Source organism: Manis javanica, chromosome 2, assembly GCF_040802235.1.
Source record: "Manis javanica isolate MJ-LG chromosome 2, MJ_LKY, whole genome shotgun sequence".
Lineage (NCBI taxonomy): Eukaryota > Metazoa > Chordata > Mammalia > Pholidota > Manidae > Manis > Manis javanica.
Window position 1 is genome coordinate 35921287 of NC_133157.1, and position 18837 is coordinate 35940123.

General features: G+C 47.2%; 1 protein-coding gene across 1 annotated transcript; it reads right to left on the minus strand.

Moving 5' to 3' along the window:
- Window positions 1–391: 391 nt before the first annotated feature.
- Window positions 392–18391, minus strand: SPATA31F1 (SPATA31 subfamily F member 1). Its single transcript, XM_073227869.1, is given in 14 exon segments — window positions 392–9555; window positions 9557–9758; window positions 9760–10039; window positions 10042–10133; window positions 10135–12122; window positions 12124–12254; window positions 12257–12446; window positions 12448–12870; window positions 12872–12938; window positions 12940–13095; window positions 14117–14173; window positions 14691–14740; window positions 15365–15460; window positions 15462–18391. Coding segments are annotated over 14 exon segments (3966 nt in total). The 5' UTR covers window positions 15513–18391; the 3' UTR covers window positions 392–9372.
- Window positions 18392–18837: the final 446 nt, after the last annotated feature.

Below are 18837 nucleotides of genomic sequence, written 5' to 3' on the forward strand. Positions count from 1 at the left end.
ATGGCTGTCCTTTACATCTGACTCAGGAGTCTTGAGTTTGTGTCATGAAACAAAAGCAAAATAGGTTGTTAACTTACAAATAGGAAAATCCCACACCCTGCACAGTTCTTTTTTTTAAATTGAAATATCACTGATAGACAGTCTTATCTTGGTTTCAAATACACAACACAGTGGTTCCTCACCCCCTCTAGTGCAGTTACTATCTATCAAGGTAGAAAGATGTTACAGAATCATTGACTATATTCTCCATGCTGTACAACCATCTCCATGACCAACTTGTATTGTGATTGTGAATTACTGTGCCCCTTTATCCCCATCTTCCTCCCCACCATCTGCCCCACCTCTCCCCCTTGGTTACCACTAGTCACTTCTCAGTGTCTGTGAGTCTACTGCTGTTTTATTCCTTCTGTTTTGCTTTGTTTTTATATTCCAAAAATAAGTGAAGTCATATGCTATTGTCTTTCTCCACCTGATTTATTTTACTTAGCATAACATCCTCTAGATCCATCCATGTTGTTGCAAATGGCAGGATTTCTTTTCTTTTTATGACTGAGTAATATTCCACTGGGTATATATACCATATCTTCTTTATCCATTCATCTATTGATGGACACTTAGGTTGCTTCCATATCTTGGCTATTACAAATAGTGTGGTGATAAACACAGGGGTGCATTTTTTTTTGAATCAGGGATTTTGTTTTCTTCAGTAAATTCCTAGGAGTGGAATTACGAGATCAAATGGTATTTCTTTTTCCAGTTTTTTGAGGAACCTCCATATTGCCTTCCACAGCAGTTGCACCAATTTACATTCCCACTAACAGTGTAGGAGAGTTCCCATTTCTCTGTATCCTCACCAGCATTTGTTATTTCTTGTCTCTTGGATAGTGGCCATCCTAACTAGTTGAGGTAGTATCTCACTGTGGCTTGAATTTGCATTTCCCTGATGATTAGCAATGTGCAACATCTTTTCATGTGCCTGTTGGCCATTTGTGTTTCTTCTTTGGAGAAATGTCTGTTCAGACCTTGCCCATTTTTGTAATGGGTTATTTGTTTTTTGGGTGTTGCGAAATATGAGTTCTTTATATATTTTGGTTGTTAACCCCTTATCTGATGAACTGCACAATTTTTTACAATCATTACCACTTGTTTCTCTAGAACTTAAAGCTGATTTGTTAATTCCTGAAGCACCTCACTTGCACATCTTGAAGCTTGCACTCTGACCAAACACCTTTATTGTTCCTCAGGCCAGGATGGATGCAGATGTTGGAGAAGAGGACACAGAGACTCAGGTGGCTGCACATCTGGGATGTCAATGTCCACCTAAGAGTTCCAGTCCCTTGGGTGAAGGTTTTGGCCTGCTGGGCTCAATAGAGAGCCTAGGTGGTGTTTGACAACCACTGGGGTGGCTGGGGTGCAAAGGAGTGCTGCACTGGAGTCCTGGTGCCTGGGGGTGAGAGGTGAGGGGTGAGGGAGGTGTACACATGGCTGAGTTCAGCTTTATCTCTGCTGATGAGTTCAGAATGAACACACCCTATCACCAGATTGTGACCCTGGAGGGGAGAAGAGGAGGTGTGCTAATTCACTCCAATTTACCCCCAGGACTCCTTAGGACTGGTACCTGGGCCAGGCTCAGGGGTAGAGGTCCTAGGTGTGGATATTACAAGAGTCTGGAAATCCCCACATTGGGAAGTGGCCACATTCCCATCAGCCCCAGGTCCCAGGACAACAGATGCTCCCAGCTTGGCAGGCAGGAGCTGGGAAAGGGTATGGCAGGAATTTCAGCTCAGATGCTGGGCTAATCCCGGAACAGGACTTGGGGTGGGCTGGGCCCCTATAGGCTTGTATGTCTAGCAAGGGTCAAAGGGCCTGGGCGCCTTGGTGCTTCTAGGGTCCCAGCTGAGCACTGGGTTCTCCAGGGACATCGTAGCCTGGTGACTGTGCAGGTGTTACTGAAGGGGCTACTGAGTTTCTGGAGGGCAAATGACCCACACCATCATATGTGCGTGACATCTGCGCACCTAGGATAGTTGTGGACATTACTCAGTGTGCTACCTAGGGTTAGGGTGAGAGTTAGCACTGTGCTTAGAATACCATTGGTAGTGGTTACAGGTTGGAGGTAGACAGTGGTAAGCATAAGGCCATGGAAAGACCTTTTTGGGTAAAGCCACCAGGAACACCTTGATAGAGTGTGTCTGTCCAGTTTACTCTTCCCTTAGAGTCTGTGTCTCCTGCAACAAAGAGGGTGGGGGTCAGTAAAGTGGGGACACTTGTGGGGATGAAGAAGGGTGTGTAGGTGAAGGATGGGGCCGCTGAGGAGGGCAGTGGACGCACTTGCTGATCTTGTCCTTTCTTTAAAAGCACACAGCCATGTGGTGGAGCCCAGGGCTTTGCATGGGAACCAAGACTGTCCTTATTAAAGGACAAGCAGTGGGACAGAAACTACAAACCAGTTTAGAGGAGGGATACAGGCCTCGTCTGTCTGAGGTGGTCTAGGCAGCTTTATGCAGGAGCACGGCTTTGCTGGATGGATTTGAACTGCATATGTGTTTGTGGGTCTGCAAGATGGGCTGTGTCTGTTTGCATGTGTGCTAGGCTGTCTTTCTGTCTGTGTGTGTGTTTGTGCCTGTGTCTGCTCCAGCAAGTCTGACAAAGGGTGTTTCCTAGACACATCTCTGGTACTCAGAATTAGTTTCTCAGTGGCATCAGTGGATTTGTGTCCTTCTGTTTATGTGTGTGGCCGGGCGTCTGTGTCCATCTGTCTTTGACTGTGTGTGAGATTCTGCCCTGGCCTCTCGCTTTACCCTGCCGCTCTCCCCTGACACACACCAGCTGCCAGCATGGTTTACCGCAAGGAACAGCTTCCCTTCTCTTCCCACCGTCTGGATTCCCAAGGGTCCGGCTGCCTGCCCAAAGTCCTCCCCCTGTGGCCTCTGGAGCAGGCCTGACCTTGACAGCCATACACTCTGGAAAGCCCCCAATATGCTCCTTTTCTGGTCATGCACCCAGAGAAGTTGCAGTGGAGGAGAGGGACAGGGCAGAAAAGGGGTGGGGGGCAGTTGGCAGCACCCACCCATCCTTCTGGAAAGAGAGCTTTCCCTCTGGCCCTGTCCCAGGCCCCATTTTTCTTCCCCATGCTCTCATCCAGTCCAAGTATTTAGGGTCCTGGCCTCTCTGTCTTGGGATGGGAATGAACAGTCCTCTGCAAATCCAGCAAGACCTGTTAGGGATCTAGTCCTCTGCGTCCCCCAACACCTCACATGCCAGCACTAGGCTCCTTCCTCACAGCCCCACCCGAACTCAAGGGTGTCCTCCTTTCCTTCCCTTCCCTGCATTGGACACAGGAACCATTCTTGTCCTTATTCTGTGTCCTTTATTTACCTACGTCCATTTTCGTCCTTATTCTCTGACAGCCCTGGCCTGTGCCATGGGCCCTGAGCGCAGGTGGAGCGTTAGGCTTCGGATGGCTGGTGAAGAGCAGAGGCTCAGCCCTGTCTCACATGGTGCAGGAAGCATCTCCATGGGTTCGTTCCTGTGCCTGTCCTGTGTTTGTTGCCCTCCCTGCATGGGCTGCACGCTGTTCAAAAATGAAGCAGCTGCGGTCCCTATCGTTAGGATTCAGTGTTTACCAGAAGTCATTTTGTGGAGAAGCCAGTCGCCTCCACTGTGGCCTGAAATTCTGTCCATAGAATTCTGCAGTACCCTCTGCAGAGACTGAGAGAATGGCCCCAGAAGGTCAAAGCCAGGCACCATGACATGGTACCTCAGAGGGCCAGAGGTGCACCCCACAGTTCACGAGCAAGCATACAGTCCTAGCACCTCCCACAGATTCTTGAGTAGTAAATTAAGGAGGATTTCATTCTGGTTTTACCTCTCTGGAGGCTAGGGGGAGTGGGAAGGTGGGGTTGATGCTAGGGCTATGGGATGGGCTAGAGCAAGGCTTCATTCCTCAGCAACATCCTGCATGAGTCATAGCCTCTGATCCTGTCTCCTCTCAGAGCTTGACTTGGCTGAGAATTCAGGATCCTGAAGGCCTCAGTTCCAGCTCATCTCTGCCCCCACCTTGTGCTGTAGGACCTTGGTCGGCACTATGAGCTCAACTGCTCTGGGGAGGTAGGAACCTGTGGAGGACCATGGGAAGGACCTGCTCCACCTAAGTCAGGATGTGTGCTCATTAACCTCGGCTCCCCACTGGATGCTGCTGTGATCTTTCTGAGTCACGTTCCCTTCATTCTGGGCCTCCCTCTTGCCTCCTTATGCTGTGGCTCTCTGCCACCTCCCACTGTGCAGGAAGGATGTGCCTGTCCCAAGACCTCCTATGATCTTTGGGATGCTTTAGGGAAACACCTGGACGGTGCTGGCTCAGCAGGCCTGGGCCTGTGCTTCCTTGCTCTGGAGGCCACAGCAGGGACTGGGTCCCCATCCCTTAGGCACAGAAGCACATCCCTTAGGCACAGAGGAGGGGCACATTCGTGCTGCTTCCCATCCTGGCTTTTCTGCATCCTGCTAATAGTGGACACACAGTGCTGGGGTCCTATCAGATGAAGAGAGTCCTGCCACCCCCTCCTGGTTTGATGTGATGTGAGTCATCCTGTATATCCCTAGGAATCAGGGTGAGGGTGTTCCACAGCCCCCATACCACATACATGCATCAAACAGCACTTCCAGCTCTTTCTCCAGCTCTTGGCTCCTCTGTGGTAGGTCAAAAAGTGGGAATGCAGAGGTGCCACCTTCTGAGAGATACGAGGTGACCCAAACCAAGGTCCATCCTCTGTGTTACAAACTCATGGCAGCGTCTTTGTCTTTCTGCCTCCTAGTTCTCTGTTCCCACTCTCAAACCTCCCTGGTCACTGGCTGAACACTGGGATGCCACATGTGCCTTGTATCTGTGTTTCAAGCCTCATGCTCCATACATCTAGATTTTCTATGCAATCTCTCCCACTTGGGTCTCTCAGTTGGACACCCAATTCTTATGCATTAATAGTAATTTTCCACAGTAACTTCCATAATCCATCTCTACCTCCAGCTTATAGTTTTGGTTCTTCAGATTCCTCTTACATCTCCCAACCGTGGTCCCTTCCCAGCTCTATACCCTTTTGGGTGTAGAAATATTTCTTCTAAGCCACAAAGTCCTTCCACATTAATGCTATCTTCTCTCTCCGTAACAAAAGTAAACTGTGCTTTTAGTCAAGGCCATCCACTTGACCTGGGCATTTGCTCCCATCCGCTCACCTCTACACCACCACATTGCTCCAACAATTCCTCCATGCTTTCCTTTACCATCAGTTTATCCCTCCTGACTGCATCAGTTCCATCAACAGCCAACATGCTATGTCTCTTACCTTAAAAAAACAAACAAACCTTCTCTTGGTTCCACTCCCTCCTACAGCTATTGCTTCATTTTTCTGTGCCTCTGTGGAACAAACCTTCTTGAAGGTACTGATTACACTGGCTATCAACAATTGCTGTTCTGTTTTCTCTTGAATCCACTCCAGTCATGCCTTCCCTTCCATCATTCACCAGTGTGTTCTTCTCAAGGCCACAGATGATTTCTGTGTTGCTAAATCTATTGGTCAACTTTGAGTCCTCATCTTCTTTGGCCAATTCATAACTTTTTATGCAATTGATCACTTTCTCCTTGCTATATTTTGCTCTCTTGGCTTCTAGTATACCACAGTCTTATGGTTTTCCTCTTTCCTTCCTGGCTACTGGTTCTTTCTCTTCTCTCTTACTGGTTCCTTTTCTCCCTCCAATTTCTTTACATTGGAATGTCCCAAAACCCAGCCCTTAGATCTCTCCTTCATTTACATTCATTCCCTTGGTGATCTTATCTGGTCTCACAGTTTTATATACATCAATTAATCAATCAGTCAGTCATCTGTAGGCAGCACCCTTCCTGAGGCCCCTCAAGCTTAGTGTTGAGAATAGACTTTTGGGACGTATAGTGTCAGGAAGAATAGGAGGGATTTGTTATACTAATGCAATAATCTTAGTAGCAGAGGAAGTAAGAAGTGGTCATATTCTGGATTTACTATGAAGATAGAGACAATAGGCTTAGTGATAGATTGGTTGTGGACTCTTGGACATAACATCAAGATAATGCCAATGTTCTTGACCTGAACAACTGATGAGAGAGATGTGGGAAATACTGCAACTGAAGCAAGTTTTGTATGTGTGATTGGGTAATGATGCAAGTGGGGGAATCAGGAGTCTACTTTTGAGATGAATATTAGACATCCAAGTGTATATTTTGATTACTCAATTTGGGCATGTAAGACTGTATACCCCCTGAGATCATGAGCTCTTTGGAGGCAAGAGTTATGTCTTGGTGACTGTTGCATCTGGCATAGTTCCTGTCACATAGTAAGTACTCACATATTTTAATTATTGAATGCAAGATGCCTTTCAAGGTCATTTTTATTGTGGCAGGACCCTATATACTGTAGCACTTATCATACTTATGTAATCATTTATCTGCTTCCTCAGTCCAGACTTTGGATTCAAGTACTATTAAGGTGTTACTATGAACCAGCCACTATCATAACCCCTGGGGATATGAGACACTACTATAATTATTTGGGAAAGAAAAGATGAGAAACTGAACTATAAGCACAAGCAGTAAAAAAAAGGGGGGGGGGCAACTTGATGCCAAAATTAGAGCTCAGTGACTGACTTAATGTATGGTTTAAGCAAAAAAACAGATGTACAGTGATACCATTTTCTGACGTTGTGAGACAGTTTGGTGGAGTGGAGGTTGTTTGGAGATTCTGAATCAATATGCATTGTCTTTGGAGCAAGATGAAGCCTCTCTTCATGGCTATTGGCTGTACAGTTGTAGCTCAGAGGGAAGATTAGAGCAGAGAAGTGGTTTTGGGAATCATGAGTACACTAATAATAAGGTTTTGGGGATGGATGTAGTTGTCAAACTTTCCCAGATGAAGAAACTGGGGCTCATAAGTGTTAAGTAACTTGTCCAGTGTCAGAATTGGGATTCTAACTCTGATGAATTTTTCCACATTCCATCCTTGTGACTTTGACCTTAAAATGTGCATCCACTCCAAGGGTCACACATTTGTCCTGAAAATTGTAAAAACACATGCTCAAGAATTTTGTAATGTTTTCCTTGTGTTGTAGCTTTGCTGCCCTTTGTTCATGTTTACCATCTTCCTTTGAAATTGCTCTCTAGCCAGAAGGTTCCCTCCAAAGTGAAAGGAACTCACACTTAACCTTGTATCAGGGGGAATAAACACAACCTTGAGCTATGCTGTTCTGCCATGCCTCCTTAGGGTCCTGCGATTCGTCTTCCTTTCAGGGAGACCAATACCTGCCCCAACCCAGTTAACAGGAGAAGGTAGGACAGGGTCCGCTCATGACTCCTGAGGAGGTCAAGGAATTATGAGTATGATGGGCACTTTTAAGAGATCCACTCTGTGGCCAGGGCTACAGAGGCTGCTGGTGGTAGTGATTACCTATCTGGTGATGGTGCTGGGGTGAGAAAGGGATTGCAGGCTGACTGCACAGGAAGCAGAGTATCTCAGTAAGATACATAAGAGTGTCTTATTATGGTAAGCTACTCAAGAGGCCTCCTACGACAGGTCTGTAGGAGGAACTTCATTTAGTCTAAGTGTAAAACAAGATACAGTTTGGAGGGGCTTACATTTCTCTACGGCTGCGCACAGATCTCAGCTTGCCTCTCAGTCTCCCTCTTGGGTTTCACCATTCATCCCGAGCACTTCAGAGGTTTTCACAGTATATTTCCATTAATGATTTCTCTGAAATAGCCAATTACTGGGCAGCCCCAGGGAGCAGCATAGCGGCCACAGTCCCTCTTCAGTTCTGAGCAGCTTATCTGGTTGTTAGAGACTCATATGTGCATTAAATTCTGGATTCATGGCCACTTTCTGTGTCTGCTTAATGGGATACTTTCCAAAAGCCTTAAAATTTTGACCATCAAGGTGAGTGATTCTGGTGCTTTCTGAAATGCAGTGAGACACAGTAATGAAGAAATTGGAAAGGCTGACAGGAACCAAGGGTTAGATCAGGCAGGCTTATATGATGCACCCTTTGGTAGGGAAAAGGACAGGAGTCATCTGCTGAGGCAAAGGCACCAGGCAGATCTTAGGAGTAGGCACAGCTGACTGAGCTCAGCAGCATATAATATACAAGAAGTATATTAAAAAACATATATATGAATATTCAGGGAGCAAACTGGTGGAAAGGAGGAAACCAGAGAAAGATAGGTGGTATAAAAATGAGACATGCAGTAGGGCTGGGTACAAGGTGCTGTCAGTACTTGACAAGCTGAGATATGTTTAACAAATTCCTTGTGTTTGTGTGCTTTCCCAAAGCTTCAGTACTGAAATCACTGTTCTTTATTCCATTATGGGCAAGCTCACTGAAGCTCACAATCACGCAACTCCTTACCCTAAAAGTACTTGGGTCATGGCTGGCTTCCTAGCTCTGGACTCTTTTGAGTACAAAGCGAATTGGCTTTGCTCCTTCATCAAGCTCTGATCAGGAACGTGTCAACTTCTGTCCCAGCTACTCAGACCTCCATCTACATGCTCCCCCTCCTTGCTTCTCTCCCAGCCTCCCCCTTGGGAGTGGTGGAAAAGACACTCTCCACGTCCTACTGTGATCTTCATTCCAGGAGTCCCTCACTCCATGCAGCTGATAGGCAGTGGAGGTTGGAAATAGGCAAGAGAACTACAGCAGACTCCCAGAGGGCTCCAGAGAGGCCCAAACAGTAACCAACAGGGAGCAGAAAAGGGGAGATGCTATCATTTGGTTCTGATTTTTATCCCGTCATATTATTAGCTGTGTGCTTTTGATAAACACAAGCACCTCCTCAAGGTTGGAGTACTGTGGAACTCCTCTAAAAACGTCCCCTCCAGATTGGGGGTGTATACAGAAGTCATGAATGAATTCTGCCTGTGGATTCCTGTCAGTATTTGCTCATGTCCACAGTGCTCTTCTGGGCCAAAGGACGCCATGGAGGTCATGACAGAATCGAAGCTTGACCCTTCCCTTCAGTGCACCTTCCACAAGGGCCTTCCTTCTCCAGGGTGGGGCTGGGAGGAGTTGTGTGGAATGCTGCCCCAGCTGCACTGTGGGATAAAGCTTCCATAGACTGGACGGATGGGTGTAGCCTCTACCATGCCTTCCCTGAACACACCAGAGTGGAGGGAAGGAGCAGACAGAAACTGATTAGAGATATAGAGTGTATTTTGGGGGCCGCTCTGCCCCACCCGCACAACAATGAAATGACAGTAATGGTCCTCTCCAAGGACTGAGGACGTTGGGGAGCCCACAGCGTGGCTTGAGCAGGGTCATCTTAAGCAGACCAGCATTTCCCTCTGAGGCGAGGCTTGAGAGTTAGGGCGGTTTCCTTTGTTGGGTGGCACAAGCCACTCGGGGACAGTGCTGAGGGCAGTGGCGGGGGTGGCCCAGGACTGAGGCCAAGTGGAGTGGATGGGAGTGGTGCCCGAGCTTGCTGTCTGGGGGGTGAGGGCCACCCACGAAGGCCAGGCCCCACTTCTCAGTGGGGGGAGACTGGGCCTCGCCCTCTCTGTCTTGCCTTCTCTGTCTGAGTTCGCCCCATGGGACTTTTGGCTGGAGCCAGGCTCTTTGCTACATTCTCTTTTCCGGTGTTGGCCACTTTCTCAGCTGTAAAGAACTTGGATTCCCTGTGCCCTTGGCCTTTTGTCTTGGGGTTAATATGGTTCAGAAAGGATTTCATCTTGCTTCTCAAGCCACTCTGGGAGGCTGGGGCTCTTGTGGGTATGGACTGGCATCACCTGCCCCTGCAAAATACGACCTTGCAAATTTCGACCGGGAAGTGGCTTACTCTGAATGAGCTGGCCCAGGAGAGGCTGGCCCTGTGACACCTGGGGCACTACAGGCCGGGCATTCTCAGGAATCCTTGCTGGTTTGCGGATGACACTGAGCTTGGTTTGACTATCTGGCAGGCCATGCTTCTTGGATTCCTTCCCCCTAGGGACTCCCGGAGGTAGCTCTGGGAGGTCAAGCTGAGGGCGATGCTGGGACTGTGTTGACAGGGAGCATCAAGGTGAAAGCCTTGTCCCTGCTGCTGGAGGCTGTGGGGTGTTCTCTTCACAAGCATCCCTTCTGGCCTCTGGGTGCCTTTTTTCTCTTGTTGCAGAGAGCACAAACCCTGCATCCCCTTCTCTGTGGTCCCCTGCTGAGTTGGGTTTCCCTGGGCCCCCTCTCGTTTCTGCCGGCATGGAGACTTGGGCCAAGTCCTTGCTCTTGCCAGAGCTTTGGGGCTCACGACTCCAGGGCTCCCGCAGGCTGGGGCTGTTCATGCTGCCTTCCAGCTGAACACAAAGCACCCGGGCCTCTGCTGTGTCTCCACTGGGTTGTGAGACTTTGGAGGCCCAGTGGGCAGAACCTTGAGGTACTGCTCTGGAACGTGGCTGCTTCTGGTTCTGCTTCACTGCCTTTAACTCAGTGGGCAGCTGCTCTTTGAGGTGGAGCCGTTCTGGACCCGGGTCATGAGGAATGTCTGCTGGGATGGGGAGTTCCTGGAGCAATGCTTTTCCTTGGTTGTTTAGACTTCCAGGAGACTCCTGGCTGCATATGTTCTCTGAGATCGCTGCCCTTTGTTCCCTGGACTCCCTCGCCTTTATGGGAATTTCCAGTTGTACCTCTAGGATCTTCTTTCTCAGGTGGAAATTTAGTTTGGCTAAGAGGGGTTTCTTTAGTGAGTAGGCTCGAGCTGGCTCTGGTTGGCTGTCTGGAGGCACCATCTCAGTCATTCCTTCTGCCTCCACTTCAGGCAGGAACTCATCTGCAATGTCTGCACAAGTCTCACTGGCATCCTGAAAGCCGGACCCGGGACTTAGATGCTGCTCATCAGAGGAGATCCTCCGAGTCAGTGGCTCTGTTGGGAATTTGTCAGGTCCAGGCACCATCTCTGTGATTACAGCCTGGGTAGTGACTACTGGTGCCATGGCCCCAGAGAGAGTCACAGAATAAAGAGCAGGCAGCCCTGACAAGAAGGCCAGATACTTGTGTCGTAAAGTCATCTCCAGTTTCTCAATGGCTCTCTTGGACAGGGTTCGGGGCAGCTTAGGATGTTCACTGACAACACCTGGTGAGGCCTGCTGCTGCTCAGGCGCTGTTGGCATCCAGGGCATAACTGCCTGCTGGAGGTCAGGGCCAGCTGCTGCCTGTAGCTCCAGGGGCTTGCTTTCTGGGATGCAGGTGCGGGGAGTCACTTCCAGGCTCCCAGGAATTATGCACTCCCAGGAGCTGTATACACAGGCAGGGACCTTGCCCTGATGAATCTGCCCACTTTTGGAGTTGATATGGCTCCGCAGTATTGCCTTGGCCTGGTCAAACAAGTGTGGGTCTATGATGGGTGAGAACGGGTCACCAGCCCTAATGGCCTCTGGGGCCGTAGGCTGGGGAAAACTCACATTGGCTCAGGCTGTGCTGCCCCAGGACAGAGTCTGCTGGTCGGTGAGGGACAGGAGCAACTGGGCGGACTCCCGGACCTTCTGGGGCAGGCCCCAGTGGGGGTGGATCGACTGGCTCTGGAGGTGGAGTTCCAGCAGCCTCCGGGCATGCTCTGGGAAGAAAAGTAGTTCCCTGGTGACGAGCAACATGGGTTTTCCTGGGCAGGATGTTTTCACTCTCTCAGGAGACTGGGCTTTGTCATAGGGCTGACACTGCACAGAGCTCTGCGTGTGCTGAGATCCCTAGAAGACAGCTGGCAAACCCCACTGATGCTGGAGCTGCCTCTGCAGCAGGTGCCACTCCAAGGCTTCACACTGGGCCAGAGTCAGAAATGCAACACTGACCTGAGCTCGCTGCTCAGATGGAGTGACCCAACTGGGGGAAGATGGGAAAGACGGTGGGGCTGACTGGGATGGACTTGTAGGCAGCACCGGGAGGAAGGAGAGCCCCTTGAAGAGAAAAGGATCATTCAAGGGGTACCTGGACATGCTACCGTTTGTGGAGAAGCCTTGAGAGCCCAAGACAGTGTCAACTAGGGACTCACTGTGTAGAGAAGGGAGGCCACAGAATAGCTGGCTGTATTTCTGTTGCAAACGGCCCACCGTGTCATAAACCTGTTGCCAAGGAAATGGGTAGAGGCCACTAAAGTGTTCTAAGGGCTGGAGAGGGAGAGGCTGTCCAAGCCACATGGTTTGGGATTTGCTGGTAGTGGTGTCTTTGTTCCGGGTCCATAATGGGCCATTCCAAGACCCAGAAGGCGTGGGTGGGCTGGCCGTCACACAGGAACCCCAGGTCTGGTAGGAAATGGCCCCCAAATTCTCGAAAGCAAACTCAGAAGTATTTTGGAGGAAAGAAACTGGTTGATTATGTTCAGGTCCATAAAAGAATGGTGGGTTTGGCATAAGCTGCCTCAGGGACTCCTCCACACGTCTGGGGAGCCCCCACCTCTGGAAATGCATCCATTTTTTTCACATGAACTTCAAGAAGTCTCAGGACTTCAGGACAGAGGAATGGCAGTTGGGCAGGGAGGGCAGCTGCCATGTGCAAGGCTATGGGATGTGTCAAGGTAGTGATTTCTTGGTTCAGGGTCAGCAGAGACACTTGGGAAATCAAGGGCTGCTGCTCTTGGTTCCTGTAGACAAGGTTGGTGTCGCTGTGTGTCAACTCCTCTTGGTTCATCAGAATTCTAGGCTCCTGAAGGCTTGAAAAAGACATCATGTCTGGGCCCCAAGGCACCTCTGGCACTTGAAATCCCTGCCTTAGTTTGAGGTGCTCAGTCCAGTCGTCATGGATGTTGATTGTATTGGTTAACTGGACAGCTGGCTATGTTAAGGATTTCTGATCTGTGAATTGTGACGCTGGGGTGTTGGAGATGGAAGTGGAAGCTCTTTGGAGTGTGGAAACAATGCTCTAGATTCTGCTCAAAAGACACTCTTGACATGGACAAAATTTCTAGACAAGGAGTCATGTGATGGTCCTGATGAAGTGGGGGAGATCAGGGCACTCTCACCCACCAGCAAATGCTGAATCTCCAGGGCCATGCGATCACAGGTTTGGAAGCTGGTGTCTGTACACAGGATACTCCGCACACTTCCCTCCTGAGGAAGCCAGCTTTGGCTGGAAAGGGAAATAGGGCAACTGTTATGGAGGCATGACAGCTGCCTCCTTAGAAGTATGTGGCTTGCGTATGGGCCCTGCCCTCCTCTAGTCCTTAAAGCCCTGGAGCCTGTACTCTGGATATTTCCCCATCTACTTTATTCCCAGGTAAATGCCATTTGGCAAGTTACGGTGGGCTGGGCTGAGGGTCTGGCACTTGTTGGGCAAGGTCGCAGACAACTGATGGGAGCGCGTGGCCAGGAGAGACTGGGAGGTGGGGTGAGTTCTCTGCTGACCTGTGTTGAGATGCTGAACTGGGAGAAGGGAATGAGGCAGATGGGTGGAAGCCAATGTTTAGCTGATGGGGCATCACCAGTAAAGTCAACAGGTAGAACCTGGCATCAATCTTGTTTGTAGCTAAGAAGGCCAGAGCCTAGTAATCAGTATTTCCAAACTGGAAAATGAGGTCCTTGTTGGAATTCTGCTTTCTGGGATTATAGGGTGCACACAATATCTCTTGGGAGCCAGCCTCATTCTCTAGAGATCATAAGAAGAGGATAAGATGACAGACTCGTGTCTGAGGGCCATCCCTGGACCTGACCTTCCTGAAGGCAGAACCAGAGGAGGTAATGTCAGCAGGTCCAGCTAGACTCTGAGGGGTCTGCCCTTGAAAGGGCACAGTTGTAGAGAGAATATGTAGAGAGAATGATTACTTTTTCATGCACTCATTTATCCATTCTCTTGACTGGTAACTTTTCTTATGGCTGAGTGTAAACCCATGTAGAGTCTTTTATGAATTGCCCAGTAGTCACATCCTGAATTCCAGGATCATGGTGAGCCTCGCCCAGAGCAGAACTTAGAGACTCCCCCCTTCTGAGACATATGATTCCCCTCTCAGCCAGCCCTCTCAGCCAGCCCTCCAGCCTCCACTGTGCTTGGCTCCCTCCCAGACACTGTCCCTCTCCTCATCCCTGCCCTGGCCAGGCAGAGAATCATCACAGGCCAGGCCGGGAGCTGGAGACTATGAAGAGCACGTGATCACCTTTTCATGATAGAGAGCAGCTCCCACGGCTTCTCAGCCTCCTCCTGGGGAAGTCTCCTAGCTGAGAAACCAGGAGACGGTGTTACATGGAACGGGGGAGGATTCGGGGACATCCTGCAGGAAGCTGAAGACCTTTGGTTGAGAGGTACTGGAAACCCCCAGTCAGTGCTCTAAGGCATGTCTGTGTACAGTTTAACCAGTGACGAGGTGATGTCCTGGACCTGATCTCCCTTGATTATCACAACCACACTGAGTGAGGTGGGATCAGCAGATGCCCATTTCATGGATAACCAAGAAATGAAGTGATTTCCACAGGGTCATAAAGCTAGTAAATGACACAGGTAAGGACTTCTGTCCTACTTCCTAATTTCTCAATCCTGGGATAAGGTGGATAATTTTGGAACATTCCCAGGCTCTGATTTCCCACCCAAGAAAGTCTTCTGGGAAAATCTATCAATTTGGGGATTGGTGCCTTCAGTAGTTATAGTAGCTGGCTCCTGGCACTGGGCCAGAGAGGGACAGATCCATGGGCACCTCGCTCACCGTGGAGGGGAGTCAGAGAAGGGACTGGGACTTATGTCTTGATGCTGCATCTCTATTCCTTTGTGTGACTTTTCGGTAATGCTTAAAGACAAAAAAGAAGTTAGCGTATGATTTGGGGACAGTTTCCTTTTTTAAGTCCAAAATGTGATAAAGGAAAATTGTATTTCCAATCTCTTTCTGTTTATCTATCTGTATTGTGTACACTCACCTACATACATTTCCTTCCTTTACTCCACCCTTTCCACCTGAACATTTCATTTTTCTACTTATTTCTCACTGGCATTGAGGCTGTCTATATTCCATACCTCCTACCGCCTTTCCAGGACAAGTTTTCAGAGGGTTTAACACGAGTCAGGAGGATATTGGGACAGATTAAATGGTGATTGGTTTTTGCTACTAAGTCCACCAATCAGAAAATTCCCCCATATTGGGAGGTTCTGAGATCTAGTGAGGTAGATTCCATCTCATCCAGGTCTCAACCCAAGCCAGAGATGTTAATGATTTTTCAATTAGAATAAACTGCAACAAAGGCCTGATGAGGAATTATTTCTAGGCTCTGAAAAGATAAGTACCATATAAGGTTAATGGGTGCATGGTACAAGATTTGGGGGACAAAAAATAGGAGGGCCAATGGAGAGACCCTGAAACCTTAAAAGCTTCTTATCTGAGACTTAACTCATTCACGTGGTCACAGTGTTTTCCTACCTGGCAGCAGCTCCTTTTAGGTTCCAACCTTAATGCATGGTAACTCCTTTTCACTTGCCAGATAATTAGGATAATAATGAAGATGGAGCCATAGGTATGTATATAAGGGATATCCAACATCCCACAGAGCAAAAGTAGGGCTCAACATGGTGTAAACCTCATTAGCATGAGGAGACCAACCATCTCTGCATGAGGGCGGTCAGTGTCCTCCTGCCTAATGACTCCCAATGCCTTGTCATCTCCGCCTCACAGTTGATGGAACCAGGCCACCAGACTGCATCACAAAGCCCTTCTGTTTCACAGGCAGGGACAGCTCATAGACCTTTATCTGTCTTAGGGAAGCTTATGTGGTTATTAAGTCTGCAGGTGAGGGTATCTGGTTGTAAGTGTTACAGAGCCTGGGACTAAAGGTGTCCACTCACAGGCAGTGTCTATGCTCCCACTTTGCCTTCTGGCTGCACACCATACACCAGCCTGACGGCTCAGCTCTCTCCTTCAGGACCCCTGTCTAGTCACTCATCCCCAGAAAACAGAGTGTTTAGGGACACAGGGAACCTTTAGAGAAAGAGTTGTTGGGACAGAAGACTCTCCACCAATTCTCCGACATGTACTAGAAGTGTATCTGAGAAGCACACAGGAGCTTAGGGAGGGCAGAGTCTGATGATGGCTTGGAAATGGAGGGCTTTAATGTTACAGGGAATGGGTAATGGAAAATCAGAGGTGTGTGAAGGGAACCCTGGTTGATGAGGCAGGGAAAGACCAAAATGGCACTATCTTTAGATTTAAGTCTGTGAAATATGGGAAGCCTCCATTCTGTGTGGTGGGAAGAGGTTGTGAGCACTGCTTTCCATGGAGACACAGGAATTTGGCTCATTTCTGCAGCACTATTCAGAGTTTTGTGTTTCACAGCTGCTCTACCCATGTTTTGAATTTTAGATAAAAGGTGAAATGTTTTTATTGAAGTATTGATATTTAATCTTATATTGGTTTCAAATGTAAAACACAGTGTCTCAGCAGGTACCCATATTATTAAATCCTCATTCACTGTAGTGCAGTTACTGTCTATCACTGTAGAACAATGTCACAGAATCATTACTAAACTGGTAAGGAAGAAGTAAATAGCGACTATGTACTGATGACATGACAATGTATACATGACCCTAAAGACTCCACCAAAACCTATTTGGATTAACAAATGAATTTGGTGAAGTCACAGAATACAGAATCAATGTGCAAAAGTCTGTTGCATTTCTATATACAAATAATGAACTAGCAGAAAGAGAAAGTAAGAAAACAATCCTGTTTATAATTTCATCACAAAGAACAAACTACCTAGGAATAAATCTAACCAAGGAGGTGAAAGACTTATACTTTGAGAAGTATAAAATGTTGATGGAAGAAATTGATGACACAAATAAATGGAAAGCCATTTCACACTCATGAATAGGAAGAAGGAAGAACTAATATTGTTAAAATGGCCACACTGCCCAAAGCAATCTACGGATTCACGGCAATTCCTCTCAAAATACCAATGGCATTTTTAACTGAATTGGAGCAAATAATCCTGAAGTTTGGATGGAACCACAAAAGATCCCAAATAGACAAAGCAGTCTTCAGGAAGCAACATAAATGGAGCTGTCACGTTCCCTGATTTCAAACTGAACTACAAAAGTACTGTAATAATACAGTATAGTACTCACAGAGGAACAGATACCTAGACCAATCAAACAGAATGGAGAGCCCAGAAATAAGCCCACTCCTATATGGTCAATTAATATATGACAAAGGCAAGAATATGTAATGGGGGAAAAGACAGTCTCTTCAAGAAATGGTGCCAGGAAAAATGTACAGGTACATGCAAAAGAATGAAGGTAGATCACTGTCTTACCATACACAAAAATAACCTCGAAATGGATTAAAGACCTGAAAACATACAACTACTGGAAGAAAATACAGGCAGTAAACCCCTGAACATCAACTTTAGAAATTTGTTTTCTGATATGTTTCCCCAGGCAAGGGAAACAAAACCAAAAATAAACAAGTGGGACTACATCAAACTAAAAAGTGTCTACACAGCAAAGGAAACCAGCTACAAAGCAAAAAGGCAACCTACTATATGGGAGAATATGTTTGTAAATTACATATCTGAGGAGGGCCTTATAACCAAATATATACAGAACTCATACAACTCAACATCTAAAAAACAAGATGATGAAACAATGGCCAGAGGACCTGAATAGACATTTTTCCAAAGAAAATGTACAGACTGCCAAAAGACACATGAAAAGTAATCATCACAATATCAGTAATCATCAGGGAAGTTCAAATAAGAACTATAATGAGATATCATGAAATAAGTAGTGTTGGAGAAGATGCAGAGAAAAGGGAATCCTGTTACACTGCTGGTGGGAATGCAAATTGGTGCAGCTAGTACGGAGTTTCCTCAAAGAACTACAAAAAGAAATACCATATGACCCAGCAATTGCACTTCTGGGAATCTACCTGAAAAAAACAAAATCACTAATTTGGAAAGATATATGCACCCCTATGTTTATTGTAGAAGCAACCTAAGTGTCCATCAAGAGGTGAACGGATAAAGAAGATGTGGTACAAATACACAATGAAATGTTATTCATCCATAAAAAAAAGATAGAAATCTTGCCATTTGTGACAACATGCATGCACACAGAGGGTATTATGCTAAGTGAAATAAGTGGGTATTATGCTAAGTGAAATAAGTCAGCAGAGAAAGAGGAGTACCATATGGTTTCACTTATATGTGAAATATGAAAACCAAAACAGAAGAACAAACAAAACAGAAATGGAGTCATAAACACAGTGAATGGAAGGTTAGTTAACATGGAGTTGCAGGTGGGGGGACAGTTGAAATAGGTGAAGGGGTTAAAGAGGTACAAACTTCAAATCATAAAATAATTTAGTCACAAAGATGGACATATAGCATAGGGACTATAGCTCATAATATAGAAATATCTTTGGTAACAGATGGTAACTACATTTATGGTGAACTTTTTTTTATTATGATACATTAATATACAATCACATGAGCAACATTGTGATTACTATATTCCCCTCATTATCAAGTCCCCACCACATACCCCATTACAGTTACTGTCCATTAGCGTAGTAAGATGCTATAGAGGCACTACTTGTCTTCTTTGTGTAATACTGCCTTCCCCGTTCCCCCCCTCCATTATGTGTGCTAATCATAATGCCCCTGAATCCCCTTCCCTCCCTTCCCACCCACCCTCCCTAGTCCCTTTCCCTTTGGTTAACTGTTAGTCCATTCTTGGGTTCTGTGAGTCTGCTGCTGTTTTATTCCTTCAGTTTTTTCTTTGTTCTTATACTCCACATATGAGTGAAATCATTTGGTACTTGTCTTTCTCCACCTGGCTTATTTCACTGAGCACAATACCCTCTAGCTCCATCCATGTTGTTGCAAATGGTAGGATTTG